We start from the raw sequence: 20,126 nt of genomic DNA on the forward strand, positions 1-20,126 counted from the left end.
AGATATAGGGGTATAGAAGACACAGTGAGTTATCTTCCTGCCCTCTATGGGAGGTCAGGAACTCCATCAAGTAATCAAGAGTTGGACACTTTATGAAGGATACTCCTGATAAACAGCAATATCTTTAAATGGATTCAATTTCCAGATGAAACTCAACAGATGTATAACAACGATAACATTTCTTATTAATAAATATAAATAACCACACGAGACGACAACCCAAACATTGTGAGATACAAATACAAAAATAAACAAACCAAAGTCAATGTAATCAAACTTCTATCCCATTACAACTAAAATAAAAAGCAAACGAAATTACTGTAAAAGAAATGGGAACAAAACAAAAAATATATCATCATCATAATAATAATAATAATAATAATAATAATAATAATAATAAATAATAATAATAATAATAATAATAATAATAATAATAATAATAATAATAATAATAATAATAATAATAACAGAAAACAATTTTTTTTAATGAATAAATTAAAAAAGACGTGAGGACATTTTAATTTTTATAGATCAGTTTAATTTCAAAAGCGATGTGATTATTTTTATAATCCAAAGAGAGAGAGCGAGAGAGAGAGAGAGAGAGAGAGAGAGAGAGAGAGAGAGAGAGAGAGAGAGAGAGAGAGAGAGAGAGAGAGAGAGAGAGAGAGAGAGTGGATTTGCAACAGGTGTGTTTCAAACACAAAACCCCAGAGAGTTCTAGACTAGATCAACAACAATCAGTAGCCATATCATTATCTTTCTGGAATTTGGAGAGTAAGATGACTTTTACCTAATATCCTTTGAATACTTTTAATTCACAAATCTTTGTACCCTTTGTCAAGACAAATAAAAGAATATTTCTGATATAAATGATATAATCGTGCACAGTAATTCAAATCCCTTTGCCCCTTCCCTTTTATAAACTTTTATATTGTTTTCTTTTTTTCTCAAGAATTCGTTATAAAGTAGTCTATCAGACCCATTACTCCCATAGAGCTGGAGTTTATCAATGGTGTGAAAAGGACAATAGCAATTGCTTGCTACCCTTTGGATAGGACACTAGTCTATCACAAAGTACTTTCTGCCATATATCGCATATCCAGCTGCCCAATCATTGCTGGGTGGAGGACAGGGGGAGTTGGAAAAAAAAAAATCTCGACTTCATCTGGAATAGATCTCAATCCCTTTGTGTTAGAAGCGAGTGCTCTACCAACTAAGCTATCAGTACCCTGTGGTTATAAGTAATGAGAAACTTCAATCAATTTTTTTCTCCACTTCACAAAGCTTGGTGCTTTTAGTAACAAGAAAGAAAATATAATAAAGTAAACAAAATCAAAAATGAATGTCGGCATTCAATGGTTGAAATGGACAAAACAACAGGACATTTAATCACAGAGGATATTTTTTTTTAAAAGGTTTGTTATGCATTATCATGCATTATCACAATTTCAACTCCGCTGAGTTGAAAGGTACGAACCATCTTGAAAGTGAAATGCTTAAAGACAGCATTAATTTCATGATCTGCGTATCAATAAATAATAATGATGATAATAATAAATAATAATAATAATAATAATAATAATAATAATAATAATAATAATAATAATAATAATAATAATAATAATAATAATAATATAATAATAATAATCATCATCATCACCATAAAAATAACAAAAATAATATTTAATATAACATCAATAATATGCAAAAACATTTTTCAAAGTACATGATATGTGAATCCTTAGAATAAAGATTCAACTATAACCTTTTCTGAATACAAAAACTAAAACGTCGACCATCTGTCTATATTTACAAAATATTAAGTTATACAGTGGGGATGCTTTTAGTTGTAGGAAATGGAAAGTTTATTTTGAAATTATATAGCATGGGGTCTTATTTTTGTAATATTTTAAATTGTCGATATATATTAACTAAAGATTTAAATAGTTTAAAATATAGCAAAACTTGCAAGAAGATTAAACCAAACAAGTGAGAAGCATCAATTTCTATCCATCATCGTGTGACGAAAAGGATCCTTTTCAGTTTTGCCTTAAAAATTCTTAAATGATGTTTGTTTGTCCAAGAGTTTTAATTTATCTGGTCTCTAATCTTTATTTAATCTCGATTTAAAAAGTTTAACCCTCTCCTTACCAGCCATTTTCAAGATTTTCCCCCAAAACTTCAAACCCAACTAACACAAAATTTATTTTTTATCACTCAAACATAATAGCAGTAATATTCTTGCGATACATACTTTCTTTAGCAAAAGATTCTCGACAACACACTGTTTATTTTCTTTAAATTTTATGATGTAAAGAATAAATTTGAATAAGAAAAAAATTGGTTGTATCGTAACGAATGTGATGATTTTCCTATAGTTGGTAAGGAGAGGGTTAAGACATGACAGATGGCATTGTCAGTGCCTAATATAAGCAATCACAAACTAGATGTGTGTGGGTTTGAAACTTAGACATGAACAACGCTTTTGACTGATAATGGAAATTAATAACTTTATTTTATTTAATCAATTTCCAAAGGCATGTAAAATCATTGAGTTACTGTTAAACATTCTACAAAGATAGGTATTGTAATGAAAAAAAAAAAAAAACATTATATAGGATTTGGTCCATCAAATGGTTGCAATATGTTAGATTAAGATATTGAAGTAGTCTCTTTATAATATTATCAAATATGCATTGCAAGAAATAAAATAATATCACAATAATTTAATCTCACAACTGTTTTCCTACTTTAAAAATTGATTTCTTTCCCATTCCAGCAGATTTTACAAAACATAATAAAAATTTTTAGATAAAAAATCTCACTTCTAAAAGTGGTTTCTGTAACGGATGTTTCAGTGAATATTTCATGATTTTGTTTCAAGTGAGGAAAAAATTATTATTTTGAATTTTATATACGTCAAAATTCATAAATTTGATAAATTCATACAAAGTCAAATACAGATTCTACAATGCTGCACACAATTACCATAAAAATGGAATCCCCCATAGAATGTGACAAATAGCAACAACATCAACTATTTCTGTTTATTTATTAACATTGTAAGTTTATCTCCAGAATTCCTTAAACTGAAACTTCATTTGACTGATAGACATGAATGTAAACTTAAATTTGGTCTATGATTCCTTCAAGTAGCAACAGAAAATATCATCCATGGTATGACCGTCTTCCAGTCGATTCAGTAACTATATATCTAAGTAATATTGGATAATTTATGAACATGAAATCTAAAAAATAAACAAACAAACAAACAAAAAACCCACAAAAAAAAAAACAAAGAAAGAAAATAAAATTAAACCATCCTGTGTATCATTTGGTAAATTCCATGGAAATTCCACAAACATTAAAAGGTATACAGTACAGCAAAGGTCAACAATTGGATTTAATTAGACTTTTTCTGGGCATCGTAGTACGAAGGTGGCGGGGCATTCGGGTAGTTGTAAGCAGGTGGTGCCATCATTTGGTTAGCAGGAGCATAGAAATTGTGTTGGTTCACAGGGTCCATGTATGCACTGGCAGCAGCTTCTTGGGCCTTGGCATCTGGTGTTGAAAATGAATTTAAGAGTTGAGGGATGAGATATATAATAATCATTGTTGATAAAATATAAACCATATCATTAATACAGCTGATTTACCAATTGTAAGCAATAGATCGAGAAAATGAGGCCGTCCAACACACATTGCTGCATGAAAATAAATAAACAAATAAATAAGCTAATTAAACTTGATGGTGTAATCTGCATGAGATCCAAAATTTTCCATTCTCTAAGTGTGTTCGGTTGATAATGGATAAAGTCGACCTTCCTTTAAGTCAACCAATCTTTCTGGTCCGGCTGTGTTGGTTTATGAGGATTTCACTGGATTCTGTCTGTGTGTTGTCCTTATTATTGTCTCCTATGTGAAGACCAAAAATAAGGTAAGAAGTAAGAATAGCAGCGAAGCTCAATGCACTTCCTCTCGTGGTATCATCTTTGCATTCGCTCAAATGTAAGTCTAGTCTCCACCAGATATTACGCTGTCCTTTGGAGATCCTCTAGGCTATCATGGAGCTACTCCTCAGGCTGGTTGGGGCATTCAGTGGCCAGTATTTTCTCCTAAGGACAGAGAGCATTTGGCAATTCTGTAGAATGTGTTCAACTGTCATACTTCCTGTTCCACAGGGGCACTGACTTCCCAACTTGAATTTGGTATGAAGGTGGTGGTTTAATCTATTTTGACCAGTTTGCAACCGAAAGACCTGCTCTTGTCTGTTCAACTGGCAAAATGGGTCCTTTCTGTTGTAGTTTGGATGTTGCTCAATCCAACGTGGTATAACATTTGCCTTCAGACCAGGATGTCCATAGGTCAAGTCCCAATCTGAGCGGAGTATCGTAGAGTCCTTGGAAAAGGCTCTTTACTCACATTCTCTCACCATACTAAGGGGCAAAATGAGTACTTAAACATTAACAACGTTGTTTCTGTTGGGGGGAAAATTGTATTATCGCCTAAGAGGCGTCATGTCTTGTCCTACACTTTAAGTGTTGCTGTTGGCTGGGGACTCCTTGTACAGTACTTTGAGCATGTTTAGTGGATATTGTGTTATATTTGGGGGGCAGCATGGCTCAGTGGTACGATCTTTGCTTCGTACCCGAAATATACCAAGTTCGATCCCTCGCCGCTGCACGGTGTGTCCGTGAGCAAGTCACCTCGCCCTAGCTCACTTTGCGGCACTGCACTGTGGCTGACACCTGTGTTATTCCTGCTTTTCCTTGGAATAGACCCTAGAGACAAATTCCCCCTATGGGATGAATAAAGAGAATTTTATTTTGATTTCTTATTTAAATGCTCAAGTTTTGAGGGAGCTTTTTGGGAGTTGTTTTTTTATTCCTTCATATTACTTTATAACCCTTCTTTTCTATTTGGGTTCAAGCATTCAATCATTCTTCTTTAATTTCTAATAACAGTGCTGGACAGCAGTCCTTTATGACATAGGCCCATAGGACAATTAATGTGCCTTATATGTTATAAATTCAGGGTAGATGGTATTGTTATGTGTATGCAAAGAGTTTGAGTATGTACATGCGGAGAAGTTTCCGTATGTGGGCTTGAGTGTGCAGGTGTATGTGTGTACACATGTTAGTATGTATGATAGTTTATTTAGTCAGATTGTTAAGCACCATAGAGCACTTGTCAGTGGATTAATGGGCGCTATATAAGTATATTATATTATTATTATGAGTTATACCAATTTCTATTGCGTTAAACATGTTGGATTGGACGCTAGTCTAATACAAAGCTTTTTATGCCAGACCTAACAGAACCAGCTACACAATCCCTTTTGGATAGATAGAAGAAACTATACAAAATGCCTTGCCATAGAGCACACTTTCAAAGTGCACCAACTAGCACCATGATGTGAGTCAAAGACTGAACCACTAAGCAACAGGGACAGAACAAACACAATGTTGCTAACTCCATTTCATTTTTAAATAGCTGATAATTGAAATGGGAAAATAAAATGAGAGAAGAATTCAAAAATAATTATAATAAATTAAGATATGAAGGCTATCTCTTACCGTGTCCGTTCATGGCATGAGGAGCGGAGGGGGTAGCAGGGTAGACGGGTGGGTATGCCATGTTTGGGTCGACACCAGGGTAAGGGGGTGGGGCCTCATGGGTGTAGATACTATTCGCTGAAAAAGGAAAGAAGAGGAATGAAGTGAAGAGCGTTTTGATCATTCTATTTCTAATGGTAAATCTAATATGCTGCGGTAGAAAACAACCAATATCCATCAGAGATAATTCTAATCCTGATGGTAAATCGAATCTGTTGTAGAAAAAAACAACCAATATCCATTAGAGAAAAACAGCAATACTCTTCAACAAGGAATAAAAGTGACTATCAGTAGTACAGAAGTCTTTTCTTTTGTTTTACATAATTCATCAGTTAAATGGTTCTAAGAAAATCAACATCTGAAAACAAACAAACAAAAATATTGTTAAACCTCTCTGTCTATTACCAGAAGTGCTCATACTATTGAGTGCTTCAAATCTTAACTGAAAACGGAATATTTTTGATTAACTTTTCCTTAATACTGGTATCAACATAAATAAATAGCTCATCTACAATAGTAATTAATTTTCTTAAAATTCTTATGTCAACTACGACTTGTAAAGAATCACAATTAAACATAGTAGGTGGAGATTAGTGCTCTATAACTTTCATTATTTATCTAAACCTTTAGTTGTATCACAAATTTTGGAAATCCAAAATGATTTTTAAAATATTTCACATAAATAGGAGGCACAGGTGTAAATTTCAAGCTGTTATTTATGATTTTGTATTCCAAACCATATTATAAATTTAAAATGTACTATAAAAGAGTGAATTACGCTATACGTTATTGACAGCAACAATAAGTAAAATTTATGTTTGTAAATATCATTCATGCATTCCTCACTACTCTTCTCCCAGTCATTCAATTTACCTGGAGGAGGGGTAGGGAATGTAGAGTAAGGAACCCACGAGTAGAAATCTGAAGTCGGAGGCGAGTATGCTGGGGGTGGTGCATTGTAGTAACCCGAGGTTGGGGGAGGGTAGTAAGGAGGAGGGTTGGGTGGTCTGTTTCTGGAGGCTGAAAGTAAACCAGATATGATCCATATTCTAAAACTGATCAAATCTATCTATCAAGTAGAAAAGAAATGGACATATTCTAAAAATAATATATTGAGTAAAGCAGATAAAATATGATCCATATTCTAAAAATGATCAAATATATTAAGTAGAAATGAAATGAGTATGTCCTAATAATAATATATTGAGTAAAACTGACAATACAAGAAATGATCCATATTCTAAATATGATCAATTCTATTAAACAGAAAAGAAATGGACATAGTCTAATAATAATAAAATAATATTGAGTAAAGCAGAGAAGATATCATCCATATTTTAAAACTGATCAAATCTTTTAAGTAGAAAATAATTGGACCTATTCTAGGAATTATATATTGAGGAAAGCAGATAAGATATCGTCCATACTCTAAAAATAATCAGATCTACTCTGTTATCTTAATCAGTATGTCTATGTCTTTGGGCTGACTATGCAGACCCCTTCTCTTCTTTTTAATAATAATAATAATAATAATAATAATAATAATAATAATAATAATAATAATAATAATAATAATAATAATAATAAGAATGATAATAATATATAATAATAATAATAATAATAATAATAATAATAATAATAATAATAATATAATAATAATAATATACAGCTATCCTTTACTGAATGTTTGTTTGTTTGTATGTTGATTTTTTTAAAAATTATTTTATCAAACCAAGAAAAGTTGATAAAAACAAGCTGTAGTCGAATATTTGTCATTTCACCACCTTTAACACAAAATTGACACGTTGTCAGTGTCTCATATCTCTATTGCTCTTCTCCTTTAACCATCTAAATGCTTCACTTACATGGTCATTTCACCTCCTTTGACACAAAACTGACATTGTGTCAGCATCTCATATTTCTATTGCTCTGCTCCTTTGAACTAAATGCTAGACTCACCCAGTCTTCCAGCAGTAACCATGGCTTGTCCAAACTCAATGGCCCCTCCGTGTGTAAAGTACATCTTCCATTTGGCCTGGCCAGACCAGTTTCCTGTAAAAAAGAAAAAAATAAATAAATAAATAATATATAATATATAAACATACAAAGTAAACTTTTAACAAAATTTAAAAACAAAACAGTATCTTTTACTATTATTTCACAGCAATTAAAGAAGTATCCAATACCTTTCCTATTTGCAAAGCCAAAAATTCACCCGGTTAATGGCATGTTCAAATAAAATAAGTTCTGAAATTGTAATAAGCTGAGCAATTTGGTTTGGTTAATTCAATTCACATCATAGCTGTAGTTTTTTTTTTGTTTTCCTGACAACACTGAAATAATCATTTATGGTACCTTTGCACCATAAACAGTTGTATGAGATGTATGAAATGTTTTTACTTTATGAAAAACTAATATTCTACGGCAATTATTTTCAAAAGAAGCTCTAAGTAGTTCCAATTTCTCTCTGCCAAATTTCCGTTTCAATCTTCTAGCCTTCAAGCTTGGTGTCACTCATATTATTTTTTTTTTTGTTTGTTGCTTTAGGTCTCTTCCAACACAATTGAGGTTATATGAGAGACCGCTGAAACAAAAAAAAAACAAGCAATCTAACAAAAATAGTACAAATGTAAATCAAAATCATAACCTAAAGATATCATAAGCTAAATTATAAATAACCAAGAACAAACAGGCAGAAGATTTACAGAAAATAAAATATCCCCTGTCAAAAATACAATCACAAACCAAAGAAGCAGGATAGGCTAGTAAAGAGAAGAAGAAACTACATCACTATCGGATCGTACACCCATGCGAACATCATAGGTATATGATTCAAGGGTGATGCTCACATCCAACCACCCGCGGGTCGCTCATACAAAGTTAATCAATTTCTTGTTTCTTATTCATAAGATATTCGAGAAATAAGTAAAAACTCAAACTAAAACCCCAAGTAAAACTAAACATTGATTTTTGATCTGCTCTTCAACACTAATCTATTTATTTTACATAAATCTTTCTCATCATTCCAAAGCCTAAATAAAAAGGAATTTAAGACTGAAAAGGCTTCTGTTACCATAGTCTTCGGCCAAAATGCATCCCTTGATGTAGTTTGAGCCAAAGACGGGCTGCTCCAGTTCAACTCCTCTCATCAGCAGGAAGGGAAAAGAGAACGACTGCATGCTGTCCTTGCCATCACTGGAGTTAAAGATGACCTGAAATTTTTTTTTAAATTAAATATAAAACATGTGACCCATAGTCTCAAAACAGTATTGTGTCAGAGCGGTATTGCTGCTACAAACAAAATTCATAGCAATAAATATGAAATTTGAAATATTGACGAAATTGGATATTTAACTTGATAAGGTCCAAAACCCAGAATTTCACAATTTTCGTCATTTTAACTTCCTTTTCTCTTTTTTTGAAATCCGCTTCATTCTAACATAATACTAGTTTGACGTGCTGGATAACATAGAAAGAAACGACATTGGGGTCATTGTTATTATCACTGTTCTGGTCTTTAGACAGCTAAATTATATCAATCAGACTATAAACGTTCAACGTTACACATAGTTCTGTGTGTTGGTACGTTTTATCCGACTGGTATATGTTGTGATCACTCCACCTAAATACATAGCACCAATAGCGAGATACTTAGGTTTGACAAATACTGAACAATCCCATTGCAAATAAAACTGCCAAACAAAATTAGCATATCTTATAACATAAATATTCCTGGACCTAAAAAGTATGAAAACATTTTTATACATTTTAAGTTACATGAGAGTTAATAGAGCAGACTTCCAGAAGAAAAGTTTGCAAACCTTTAATTATAATATTTAAAGTCCTAAATGTTTAATAAAAACATATTACTACAGTTGTCTCGCCCTGATAGAGCACATTATTGACATGAAAAATGCAGGTGTCAATAAAAATAAATAGCAAAGCTGTGCGATAACAAATCTTATAATTTGTCAACAAATAACTTGATATAAATATCTAAAATGTCATTTCAATAATGCAAAATATGCCCAGGCACTCTTTTGATAAGATTTATATCTATTTCAAAATTTATTCGATTTTTTCAATCCTTAAAGCATGCGGCTATGTGGTATAGTGGTATGACACTCGCCTTTGGATCAGAAGCCCTTAGTTTGAGTCCCGCTCTGAGCAGTATATAGTTAAGTCCTTGGAAAAGGCTCTTTACTCACATTCTCTCCCCAAATTCTGGTGTAAACTGAGTACCTATCCGTTAACAGAAACAGCATTGTCTCTGTCCGAATAAAAAAAATTGTAATATCATCTAACAGGCATCAGGCCACATCCTACATGTAAACTAATGCTCTTAGCCAGGAACCCCTTGTAAAGGGCTTTTATTTTAACACGTTTAGTGAATATTGCACTATATAAAAGCTCTAGTGTTTTTATTTTTATTTGTTTTTAGTTCCATTTGTATGACACTCTAAAAATGTATCAAAAGGAAAGATTGATCTCAAAGGTGTATTTTGAACAAAAGAATGATAGGAATAAGACAGGTATCATCCAAACATGACATACTGAAAGATTTGGGAATATGAAGTGTGCTGTAGAGTATGTATCATCAACATCATTAATGACTTACCCTGTGTGTGGTCAAATAACATCTCCCTTTCTTCTTCCCCTTCATTGGTACCACATCATTAGGATGTTCTGAAAACTGTAGTTCAATGCCATCATAGTAAATCAAAATTCTGTAAAAATCATAGAACATAAAATTATAATGTAAAGAAAAGATAGTGAAATAAAAAGTGTAAGGAATTCAATATCATGGATGATTTTAATCAACTCAAAGTTCCAGCTGACAGTCTAATCAGTCTTTAAAATCTTTCACCCTCAATACCTGGAAGAGAGGAGGAGGGGGGTTGGGGGTGGGTGAGTGAGAGAGAGAGAGAGAGAGAGAGAGAGAGAGAGAGAGAAAGAAAGGAAGAGAGAGAGAGAGAGAGAGAGAGAGAGAGAGAGAGAGAGAGAGAGAGAGAGAGAGAGAGATATGTATTCCTGTAGTTCTGGTATCTATGAATGGGCAGAATCAAATGTATCGATGGCTGTGTGATTTAGCGAAGCACTTTATATGCTTTTCACTTCCTTGCTTGGATATAGGCAGTCAATTAAAAACAGATCTCAATCTCTTTCTGTCCCGATATTCGCAACAGCTCAAGTTCCAGCAGCAAATTTATCTGGAGCAGCAGATGTTATGGGTGAGAGTCAAGTGATATTGAATTGAGCATGATCATTGATCATCTATCACGGATCATGTAATTTTACAATGGTGTCAATAAGTACCTGACTACAGTCTACAGGGATACTGTGAGAATGCTTGTACATAAATGGGGCACCTTACAGACACCTCGTATTAAATTTGTTTCATAACCTTAGGGAACTAATTATAAATAATGAAACATAGACGCGGCCATTATATGGTCGATGACTGTGTGGATATTCATATTGAGGTATCTCTGTTCTTGCATTTTAGTTTTATTCTTCACTCATCCTCTGCCTTTATTCCTCTTCCATACGGGCCTTGTGAGTAATATATGATTTTGATTTCATGTTTTAGACCCAGAGATAAAGAGTTGAGTAACCATCCCAACATCAAAATGGGTGCCCACCTGTACTCGTTTTTTCCCTTCCACTGCCCGACTGGGGAATATACTCCCAGCTGAAGTGGCTGAAAACGGTTGTCAACATGCCTTTACACGGTTGCTAGAGCTCACATCGTGACTTTTTTATTTTTTTTTATTGGTATCTAGTATGTGCAGTGTTTTATCAAGTTTAAAATGTAATAGTAATACCCTACAATATGTGGAGTGAACCTCGACAATATTGGAGATTTCGACAAGAAGAAGAAGAAGATAAAAATAAAGATCGAAAAATAACGCATTAGAATAGTTAACACTGACAATGTCAACATATGAAATGTCTAAACTTAAAAAAGGTACATAATTATATTAATATTGACATTGGAAAAAATATAATTTAATAACTTTTGCACAACTGCTAGATACTACTGCTCAGTCTTTCATTGTTATCTTAATGAATATCTCATGATTTTATCAAAATCCGTATATTAGACTCGTTCATTTGTCATTATTAGTTTAGTGGTCATAGTTTTAGTTAGTGAAGTGGCTGAAGTGGGTTGTGGCTGTGGTCATCGTCATCTCATCATAATCATCATTCATCATATTCATTTCATTCATATTCATTCATAGTCATACTCACTGAACATTAAATTACCTTTCTCCTGCAAAAATCAGGACCCCTCCTTGGGCATGAGAGTTGTTAAGAGCCATATTATACTGAATTAATTTCGGGTAAATGTAACAATTAATCAAAACAGAAAAAAAAATATATTTGTTTCTTCACAATGCAAGTTGAGAGAAACAGGATATCAATGTTTATTATGATGTTACGACACTGGGTTTTCTTCTTTGCTTTTTTTAGCAGAAGAAGCTGGGTGACCTTAATTTATGGCTGCGCAAAGAAGGATTTCTTCAATTTGTACTCGACTATTTTCAGCTTTTTTTTTTTTTTTTTGTTTTTTTTCAGTGCGTGATTTTATCATCAGGAGGTCTTTCTTTGAAGAGGAATAGCGGGAGGAGGGGGGGGGGGAGGGTGTAAATAAACTATTTTAAAATGGTAAAATAGAATTCAATATGTAACAAGTCGCGATAAGGTGCTTCTTATTCGACGAAATAGGCAAAGATAAAATAGACATTGAATATACGCCATGACTGACACAACTGCTGAATCATAACATGGAGCCGCTTTTTTTTTTTTTTAAAGATATGACTATTGCACAAGATACCATACACATTGTGTATTTTTAATTTGTTGAGGGCACTTTGTCCGCCAGTTAAAACCATGCAAACAATTCTCTATTTGAACAGATTAAACGTTTGAAATAAAATATAATTTGTCGCAAATTGTCTTTCAGAATTGTGGCCGAAACATTAATCCTTATAAAATTGATTGTAAATAAATATTAAGCTTCAAAGGCAGTTGCGTGGCGTCACCGTGGTTCCACAATAAGGGGATAAAAACTTCCACTAACTATAAGTAAATGTATTTATAAAAACGGGGGGGGGGGGAGTTTTCACTCTCGTATACTAACACACACACATACATACATACATACATACATACATACATACATACATACATACATACATACATACATACATACATACATACATACATACATACATACATACATACATACATACATACATACATACATACATACATACATACATACATACATACATACATACATACATACTCACGAATACACACTCACTAACAATCTGTTTATATTTTCATTCATAACCGTATGAAATTACCTTATCTAATAACTAACTTATTAGTATCTATTCATTTTAAAATTTCATGTTGTTTCTTTCTCCTGCGGACATATCCGTGATTTCTGACAATTAATGTTAGAATTAATAAGACCGCTGGAACCATCCCACTGACATGACTTACTTTGACTTATGCCTCTTGGCTCCTGGCGGAGCATAGGGCCTCAACAGCACTCTTTCATCTTCTTCTGTCCTCGGGAAAGACCTTTGCCTCACTCCAGGTAGCCAGCAGCCTCTTATGGTTTCCACACTACTATGTTATGACGATCGACCCAATCAGTAAAGTCTGGTCCGCATTCGTGCACCGTCGCAAACCCGCCGGGTAGCATCGTCACAACACACCGTTCGACTAGATGCTCTGCCGTCTCAGGTTCTTGCCCACAGCGGGTACATGTTGGACAGGTAGACAGACCCCACCGATGAAGCGCACTGGCCGTGAGGCAACTCCTCGACCGAAGCTGATTCGCAGTCACCCAGTGTCTCCTCTTACTGGTATCAAAGCCTGGCAACTTCTCACCAAGATTAGAGGTAAGATTGGAGACGCACAAATCTTGGTGAGGGCTTCTCCTCCGAGTCTTATTTGGACGACCCCGTTTCCTCTTAATCTGTGGATTCCATTCAAGAGCCTGCTTGATTCTATTACAGGGCTCTTTCCGCAAGGTATGGCCAACCCATCGTCACTTTCTGCGTCTGACCTTGCTTCGTAAAACATGGCCCTGGGGAATCGTAGTAGTTGTTTTTGGGGGTTTGTTTTTGTTTGTTTTGTTTTTGTTTTTTTTTAAATACGCAATAGTCTTTAGCAAAACCACTCATCTGCTTTAACAACAAGACATAAAGATAATATTACAACACTGGTATTTCGTTGTTATTTTTAACAATAGAATCTTAAATAGTTGGTTTATGGGTTAAACAACTTACCAAGGACTTGCTTGTCAACAAATCAAGGAAAATCATCCTTCTCAACAGGTATCAAGGCTGTCAACCTTTAAAATGACAACCTTTTCTGCACTTGTTATTACAGGAATACCATTGGCTGCTTGTTTTGATTTGCAGCCGCAAATTAGCTTTTATTTGCTAATCTTCGCCTATAGTTAGAGATTACCATTTGAGGGTCTTATTCCGTTTAAATTTTGTTTGTAAATGATAAATATTATTTATTATAGGAAATATACAACGATGGCGTACTAAAAGAGTGTTATATTTACGTCATGTATACAACATATTGAACGATTTTTAGCGAAAATCTATCGAAGTTCTGAATGAAGTCATTTAGATTTGGGGGGAGGGGGTTGAACACTGCAGCCCCTGTACAAAAAGCCGCCACTGTGTGCCTACATTGGCTTTTCCCCATCTTGTACAATTTAACCAGTTAACTGTCGTACTCTGGAAAAACACGTATTTAAAATTTGGCCAGAAAACTCGTCCATATATCGATCTTTTAAAATGACCCTCATCTTGGCAAAAACTCTCAAAACTGGGACCTCGCGAGCTCTTCAAGGAAATTCCGATTTTTTTTCCAAGATGAAGGTAATTGAATTTGAATTTAAATTGATCGATATATGAAGGACGAGTTTTCTGGCCAAAATGTTAAGTACTAGAGTACGGCAGTTAACTGGTTAACTAACATTAAATGAGAAAACCTGAATTTAAATAAGGATAATAATGAAAAGAATAAATGTTATCTATTAACAATGAAACCAAGAAGTTTGCATTAATAAAAAACAGGGCAATATTTACTAAATTATGTACTTCAAACGCAATGTGCAACGCTTGACATGTAGAAGACAAGAATTCTGCCGTTGTTTTTAAAAACACAGTATATATGCAATGTTAACCAAATGGACACACTGTGTTCTTTTTTTTAACGGCAGAATTGACGTCTAATTCTAATAGGCATAATTTCATTTTATTTATTTTTCTCCAGGGACAACGCTATTACTACCCCGGTACCCTTTTACAACTGAATATGGTGAGAAAATGTGAGCAAAGAGCCTTTTCCAAGGAATCAACTTTGCGCACCTCTGGCGTGAAAACAGAAATAACAGAAATCAAACACAACTTTCTAAATTGTCCAAGATGAGATGGAAAGGAACTCAATTTGCGTGGGATCGGATGCGAGCGCTCTTACGTAACACCCGTGTTATCGTATTCGGACTTCACCATCTTTCCGTAGCATACCCATCATTGTGATATGACGTCATTACATTTCACTCATGTGATACTCGACTATTGATAATTGATAATTCCTTCAAATTGTTATCATTTCTCTACACCGATGAGGTCATAACTTTTTTACTAAATTATTAGAAAAACATTATAGTTTATGCTTTCCTTAATTCTTTATTTTCTCGGATGAAAGGATGACTAACTTAATAAATTTATTTCTATTCTAGAACTATCCACTAATACAATATATATCGATATGCTAAAATATTATCTGAGCATAATATTTACTTCCGGGGCATAGATTTTGTTGATGTTAGATGCAAAATACGGCAACAAAATACGAGTTATGTACTAAGTCACCGTTATTGAAATCGACAATAAGAAATGTCTTGAACTCGAGCTTACTACTAACTAGGTAATGTATTTTGCTTATTTCTCATTCTTATTAGTAATGTGCTTCAATCTCATATTGCTCTTTTCATGAGGTAGAGTAGAGGCGGTATCGATTAAGTGCATACTTGTGGGTGAGTCAATGACAGTGCAAATTCAGATGCAATTGCAATTGTCAATTGCAGTGACAAGGTATTGGCATTGGCTTGGGTCAGTGATAGTGCATTATAAGTGTTGTCAACCAAAGTCTTTGCTAATATATTCTTTAAAATGTGTTATACTACGTATGCTTGATAGTGATAAGATTCCCTTGTAATTTTATTATCAGGTAAACCAGTTATTTCCTGCTTAGACTTCTAACTTAGACTCACTCTTTCTAGATGTCTAGACTTATCTAGATTTAGAATTAGAATAAAATAATTAATTGATGATTAATACCCCCATCGTCATTGATTTTGAAAACAAAGGGTTGCAATTGAGGCGATCAATAAGAGTCCAATTTGATGTACGCCTTTGAATTAACATTAACACTGTTAAAATTAAAAGTACATTACAACTACAACCAGGGACAAGAACGCTCATTCTCAAAAATTCAAAGGAAGAAAAGCATTTTAACTTGTTTCTTCATTTGAGTTTTGAGAATGACGGTCTTGTTCCTGGTTGCAGTTGTAATGTACTTTTTTAAGAGTGTTCGGTTAACTCAAATTGAACTCTTATCGATCGCCTCAATTGCGACCCTTTGTTTTCAAAATCAATGACAACGAGGGCATAAATAATCGATTAATTATTTCAGTAACTTTTGGTATTGTGTCTGTTAGCCTTAACATAAGATAACCATACTCCTTAAAATGTTTGAATCCAAATAGATCACTTGTAAATTTTATCTTTGTTGTTTTCATTAACCCTTTCTTTTAGTGACTTTGTGAAGGCAATACAGAGCAACGCAACATTCAGACAAGATGACAACAAGAACCTCGCCAGTGTCGGTCCGACCATCAGCAAGATCATATCAGGATTATGTGAACCAGCAGCAATGTGTTCTAGCAGCAGCCCAGCAAAACGAACAGTCAAAACATGTGTTCCCAGGGCCACAGCTGTGGCGTCAAATGATGATAGGATTCACATGTGCGGGTTGTGTGGGTCTGACCATGCTGGTACTGGGGACCATCTTCATAGCGGGTGCCGTGTCCAAACAGCAGCCAATCACTGTCATGCTTTGTGTCATGGGTATAGGTAAGCTTTCATAATCCCTTTTAGCTCTTCCTTGTATGAATTTGTTTCATATCTTATTTTCACGAGATCAATTTCCCCCATCCAGTTTTGAACGTACCATGTCAATCATTACAGAAACTTGAGCTTTTACATAGTGGAATATCTACTTATCGTGCTCTAAGCACTTTACAAGGAGTCCTTAGCTAACAGCAATGCTTTTATGTAAGACGAGTCGGGACGCCTGTTAGACGAAATTACATCTTTTTTTTCCGGCAGAAACAATGCTGTTAATACCAAGGTCCTCATTTTACACCCGAGTACGGTATGGGGAATGTAAGTTTAGATTCTTTTGAAGGACTCACCTTTGCGCCGCTTAGAGCGGGATCTGAACCCAGGACCTTCCAATCCGAAGGCAAGTGTCATAATATAAGGCCACATAGCCGTATATTGCAACACATATTCCTCGTCCTTATTCAAGCAAAGTATTTTAGACAAGGAATTCACAAAATGGGGGATACAGGAAACCTGTACAAAGGCAATAAAGAAATTAACAAATTTCAGATATTAAGATTGGTCCTGTACTGCACTGTAGGTGTGAAAAACTCTTCTCTCAATAAACTTTGTTGTAGCCTCTGGTGTTAAATTAATGTTTGTTATTTTTCTCATGCTTTCATTATTTGTTCCTTTCAGTTTTTGGAATTATTATAATTGCTGGGACAATAATTCTAGGGAGACTTCTTATAACAAGGAAATGGGACAAATGTACAGGCCGGGATGCATCCCCTTCACAGTGCTTTCATACGTGTTCAAGTAAGTCGGATGTTTATTTCTTGTTTACTCTATAAGTTTAATAAATGGGTGTGAAGTCTTAAGCTCTTAATTTTGTAAGGCAGACAAAAAAAAGATTATTTCAGGAGATTGTTATCTTTTGATAATTTTTTGTATATTTTGAGAAAAAAAAAAAGAAAAGATCAAAGAGAATTTAGCCCTTGGCTGTGAATGTGAATTTTATCTTAACTTGTTTATGGTTTATGAAATTGTTTCATTTATGTATGAATGCGTTGAGATAAGTGTGTTACACTCACTGAGCATGAGTAACCTCATCTTTTTAAGTATACAAAATGTCATGGAATCGTGTGACTATTTAACCATTTAGAAATTGTATGGAACTTTAGAAACATACACCACAATGCAAAACTAAAACTATTTAAAACCTTAGTCATATCGGTTTTGATGTATAGATCAGAAACATGGAAAATAACGAAAGGAGAAAACTGAAAACTCGATGTATTCCAATCCAGATGTCTGAAACGAATATTGAAAGTAAAATGACAGAACCACATAAGCAATGAAACTATTAGAATGAGCAGGAATGAAGACAATGAGTAATGAAGTCTGAAGAAAGAGATGGAAATACATCGGTCACATACAAAGGAAAGAATTAGATAATGACCATGTTAAAGCACTGACATGGACTCCAGGGAGTGGGGGGAGGGGGGGGGGGGAAACACGTCAGACTCAAAACTACCTAACGGCATACTGTTGAAAGATAAGGAAATGCTGCAGGTTGGACAACTTGGGACCAGGCAAGGAACACAGCCACTTGTAGGGTAGAATGAAAACAGCAGATTGAGGCACGAAGAGGAGAAGTAAGTAAGATTGCTTCCTCCTCCAACTAAAGATTACGGTGGTGCTGAAATAAGAAAACATGTTAGTAATTTAATCACTTTACCGTGAATGGATTATTAAATCCAATGCAATTACTGAAAGGTTAAACATTCCCCATATGAACAGCAAGTGAACTTTTTAAATATTTTGTTGAGGGAAATTAATTTAATTGAAATAGATTTAGCAGTTTTTCAAAAACATTGAAGTCGACAGACACAAGATGGCTCACTTTTTTCACCAACTTAAAGATAATGGCTTTCAGTCATATCCTGAATTTTAGATTGTAGTTTCTGTTATGAGATAAGTTCAACAAAGGCAATTCAACTATTTTCACTCTTCCTTTTTGTACTATTCCGCCATTGTCTCTAAAATCCCGATTTTTAAAAAATGATGATAATGGTAAGAATAAAAAAGAGGGGTGGAAGGGGGGGGGGGGCGTGTTAAAAAGGTGAAAATCCTATTTTTTGTCTCAAATTCCTATTTTCAGATGTTCTTATTCCACTTTTGGAATGTGAAGGGTTGTTAGGTCTGACTTTCTTGAACCGTTTTAGTTTCTAGACTTTGAGGAGAGTTCAAACTTTCCTTTTTACACTTGTTTTTTTTTTTTCCAGTTATTTACAGTCCTTCTATAGATCAAATGGGTTCAGCTGTGCACGAAGGTAGCAGTGCCGAGCCCCCTCCATCGTATTCATCATTGCATCCATTGAATCAAGACCCCATTATGACGCCAATGTCCATCTACATCGACGGTGAAGCCGGCTCGGGATACGCGTCGTCTGTGATGATTGAGTTACCAAAATATGAGGAGGCTACCTGCCCTCTGCCAGAATATCAGGAGAAGTTGGATCAGAGTTGTCTTCCCCCGTATGAAGAGAGATGAGCGTTGGGTTTTTTTTGGGGGGGGTGGGGATGAGTACATAAGCCCCGTAAACTCATAGCATGACACTGACCCGAGCAAAAATTTAAAAAATTGTCACAATACAAGGCGAGGACTACAAAAAGGAAAGGGAGAAGTGAGTAGTATTCACTAAAACGAACAATGGGATCATTTGTCTCCCTGAGCACTACTAACAACTCAATTGTCACTTTCTTTTGATGATCAAAACATTGTCTTGTGTGATGACATAATTTTTTGGTAAGTGTCAGGCTATAAGTTGACATGGTGGGATGGGGATGAGGGGGGAGGGGGAGTAGGTGAAGATAGGAATTAAGAGAAGCTTTGTTTTAGCTTTATTTATTTATTATTTTTATTTTTATATCATATATATAGTAATGTCAGTGTCGTGCACCAAATCTCCGTTTGTTTGTAAATATATAGCTTACAAGCTTAGGATAATGTTCAGTCAGAACTGTACTGATTATAAGAGAAGGTTTGTCATGATTTCATATATATATATATATATATATATATATATATATATATATATATATATATATATATATATATATATATATAATGTCAATATGTAATATATTTTTTTTCTCTTTTTTATGTGTGATACAGATTGTTTAGTACATATTTGTCCCTGGTGTCGACATGACTCATCACTTTAAGAGAACAAAGGGAACTGAAAAAGAAAGATGTATTGCAATTTTGAAGAAATAAGGAAACAATCTAGCTGGTTGGCTTAAATTTGTTTTTTGTATTTAAAAGATTTTTTCCCCCGTGTAAGTTGATGTCGAG

The 20,126-nt window shown here is 34.3% G+C and overlaps 2 protein-coding genes across 3 annotated transcripts; one reads left to right on the forward strand and one right to left on the reverse strand.

The window, feature by feature from the left end:
- Nucleotides 1-2,585: 2,585 nt before the first annotated feature.
- On the reverse strand, nt 2,586-12,068 carry LOC144973414 (WW domain-binding protein 2-like). Its single transcript, XM_078915847.1, has 7 exons — nt 11,883-12,068; nt 10,234-10,342; nt 8,689-8,827; nt 7,575-7,667; nt 6,489-6,635; nt 5,577-5,693; nt 2,586-3,561 (listed from the first exon to the last, which is right to left on the reverse strand). The coding sequence occupies exons 1-7, from the start codon at nt 11,936-11,938 to the stop codon at nt 3,404-3,406; spliced, it is 819 nt and encodes a 272-aa protein (XP_078771973.1). The 5' UTR covers nt 11,939-12,068; the 3' UTR covers nt 2,586-3,403.
- A 3,143-nt stretch (nt 12,069-15,211) lies between these two features.
- Nucleotides 15,212-19,860, forward strand: LOC144973415 (uncharacterized). Of its 2 annotated transcripts, none has more exons than XM_078915849.1 (4): nt 15,212-15,286; nt 16,478-16,795; nt 17,465-17,584; nt 19,054-19,860. In XM_078915849.1, exons 2-4 carry the CDS (start codon nt 16,522-16,524, stop codon nt 19,320-19,322), a joined length of 663 nt encoding a protein of 220 aa, XP_078771975.1. In that variant the 5' UTR covers nt 15,212-15,286; nt 16,478-16,521; the 3' UTR covers nt 19,323-19,860. The 2 variants fall into 2 exon arrangements, with proteins under 2 accessions (XP_078771975.1, XP_078771974.1); XM_078915848.1 differs by lacking the exon at nt 15,212-15,286 and adding an exon at nt 15,343-15,587 and having other exon boundaries at nt 19,054-19,858.
- The last annotated feature ends 266 nt before the right edge of the window (nt 19,861-20,126 follow it).

The sequence above is a fragment of the Berghia stephanieae genome, chromosome 5 (genome assembly GCF_034508935.2).
Source record: "Berghia stephanieae isolate SIO BIC M18660-M18661 chromosome 5, UCSD_Bste_1.3, whole genome shotgun sequence".
NCBI classification, from domain to species: domain Eukaryota; kingdom Metazoa; phylum Mollusca; class Gastropoda; order Nudibranchia; family Aeolidiidae; genus Berghia; species Berghia stephanieae.

Bases quoted from the DNA above. Each gene is read 5' to 3' on its own strand.
- LOC144973415 (XM_078915849.1), top strand. From the start codon at position 16,522: ATGACAACAAGAACCTCGCCAGTGTCGGTCCGACCATCAGCAAGATCA. The intron at 16,796-17,464 runs GTAAGCTTTCAT...TGTTCCTTTCAG, and splicing joins GCTTTGTGTCATGGGTATAG to TTTTTGGAATTATTATAATT. The intron at 17,585-19,053 runs GTAAGTCGGATG...TTTTTTTTCCAG, and splicing joins GTGCTTTCATACGTGTTCAA to TTATTTACAGTCCTTCTATA.
- LOC144973414 (XM_078915847.1), bottom strand. From the start codon at position 11,938: ATGGCTCTTAACAACTCTCATGCCCAAGGAGGGGTCCTGATTTTTGCA. The intron at 8,828-10,233 runs GTAAGTCATTAA...AAAAAATTTCAG, and splicing joins GTTATTTGACCACACACAGG to GTCATCTTTAACTCCAGTGA. The intron at 3,562-5,576 runs GTAAGAGATAGC...TTTCAACACCAG, and splicing joins TCATGCCATGAACGGACACG to ATGCCAAGGCCCAAGAAGCT.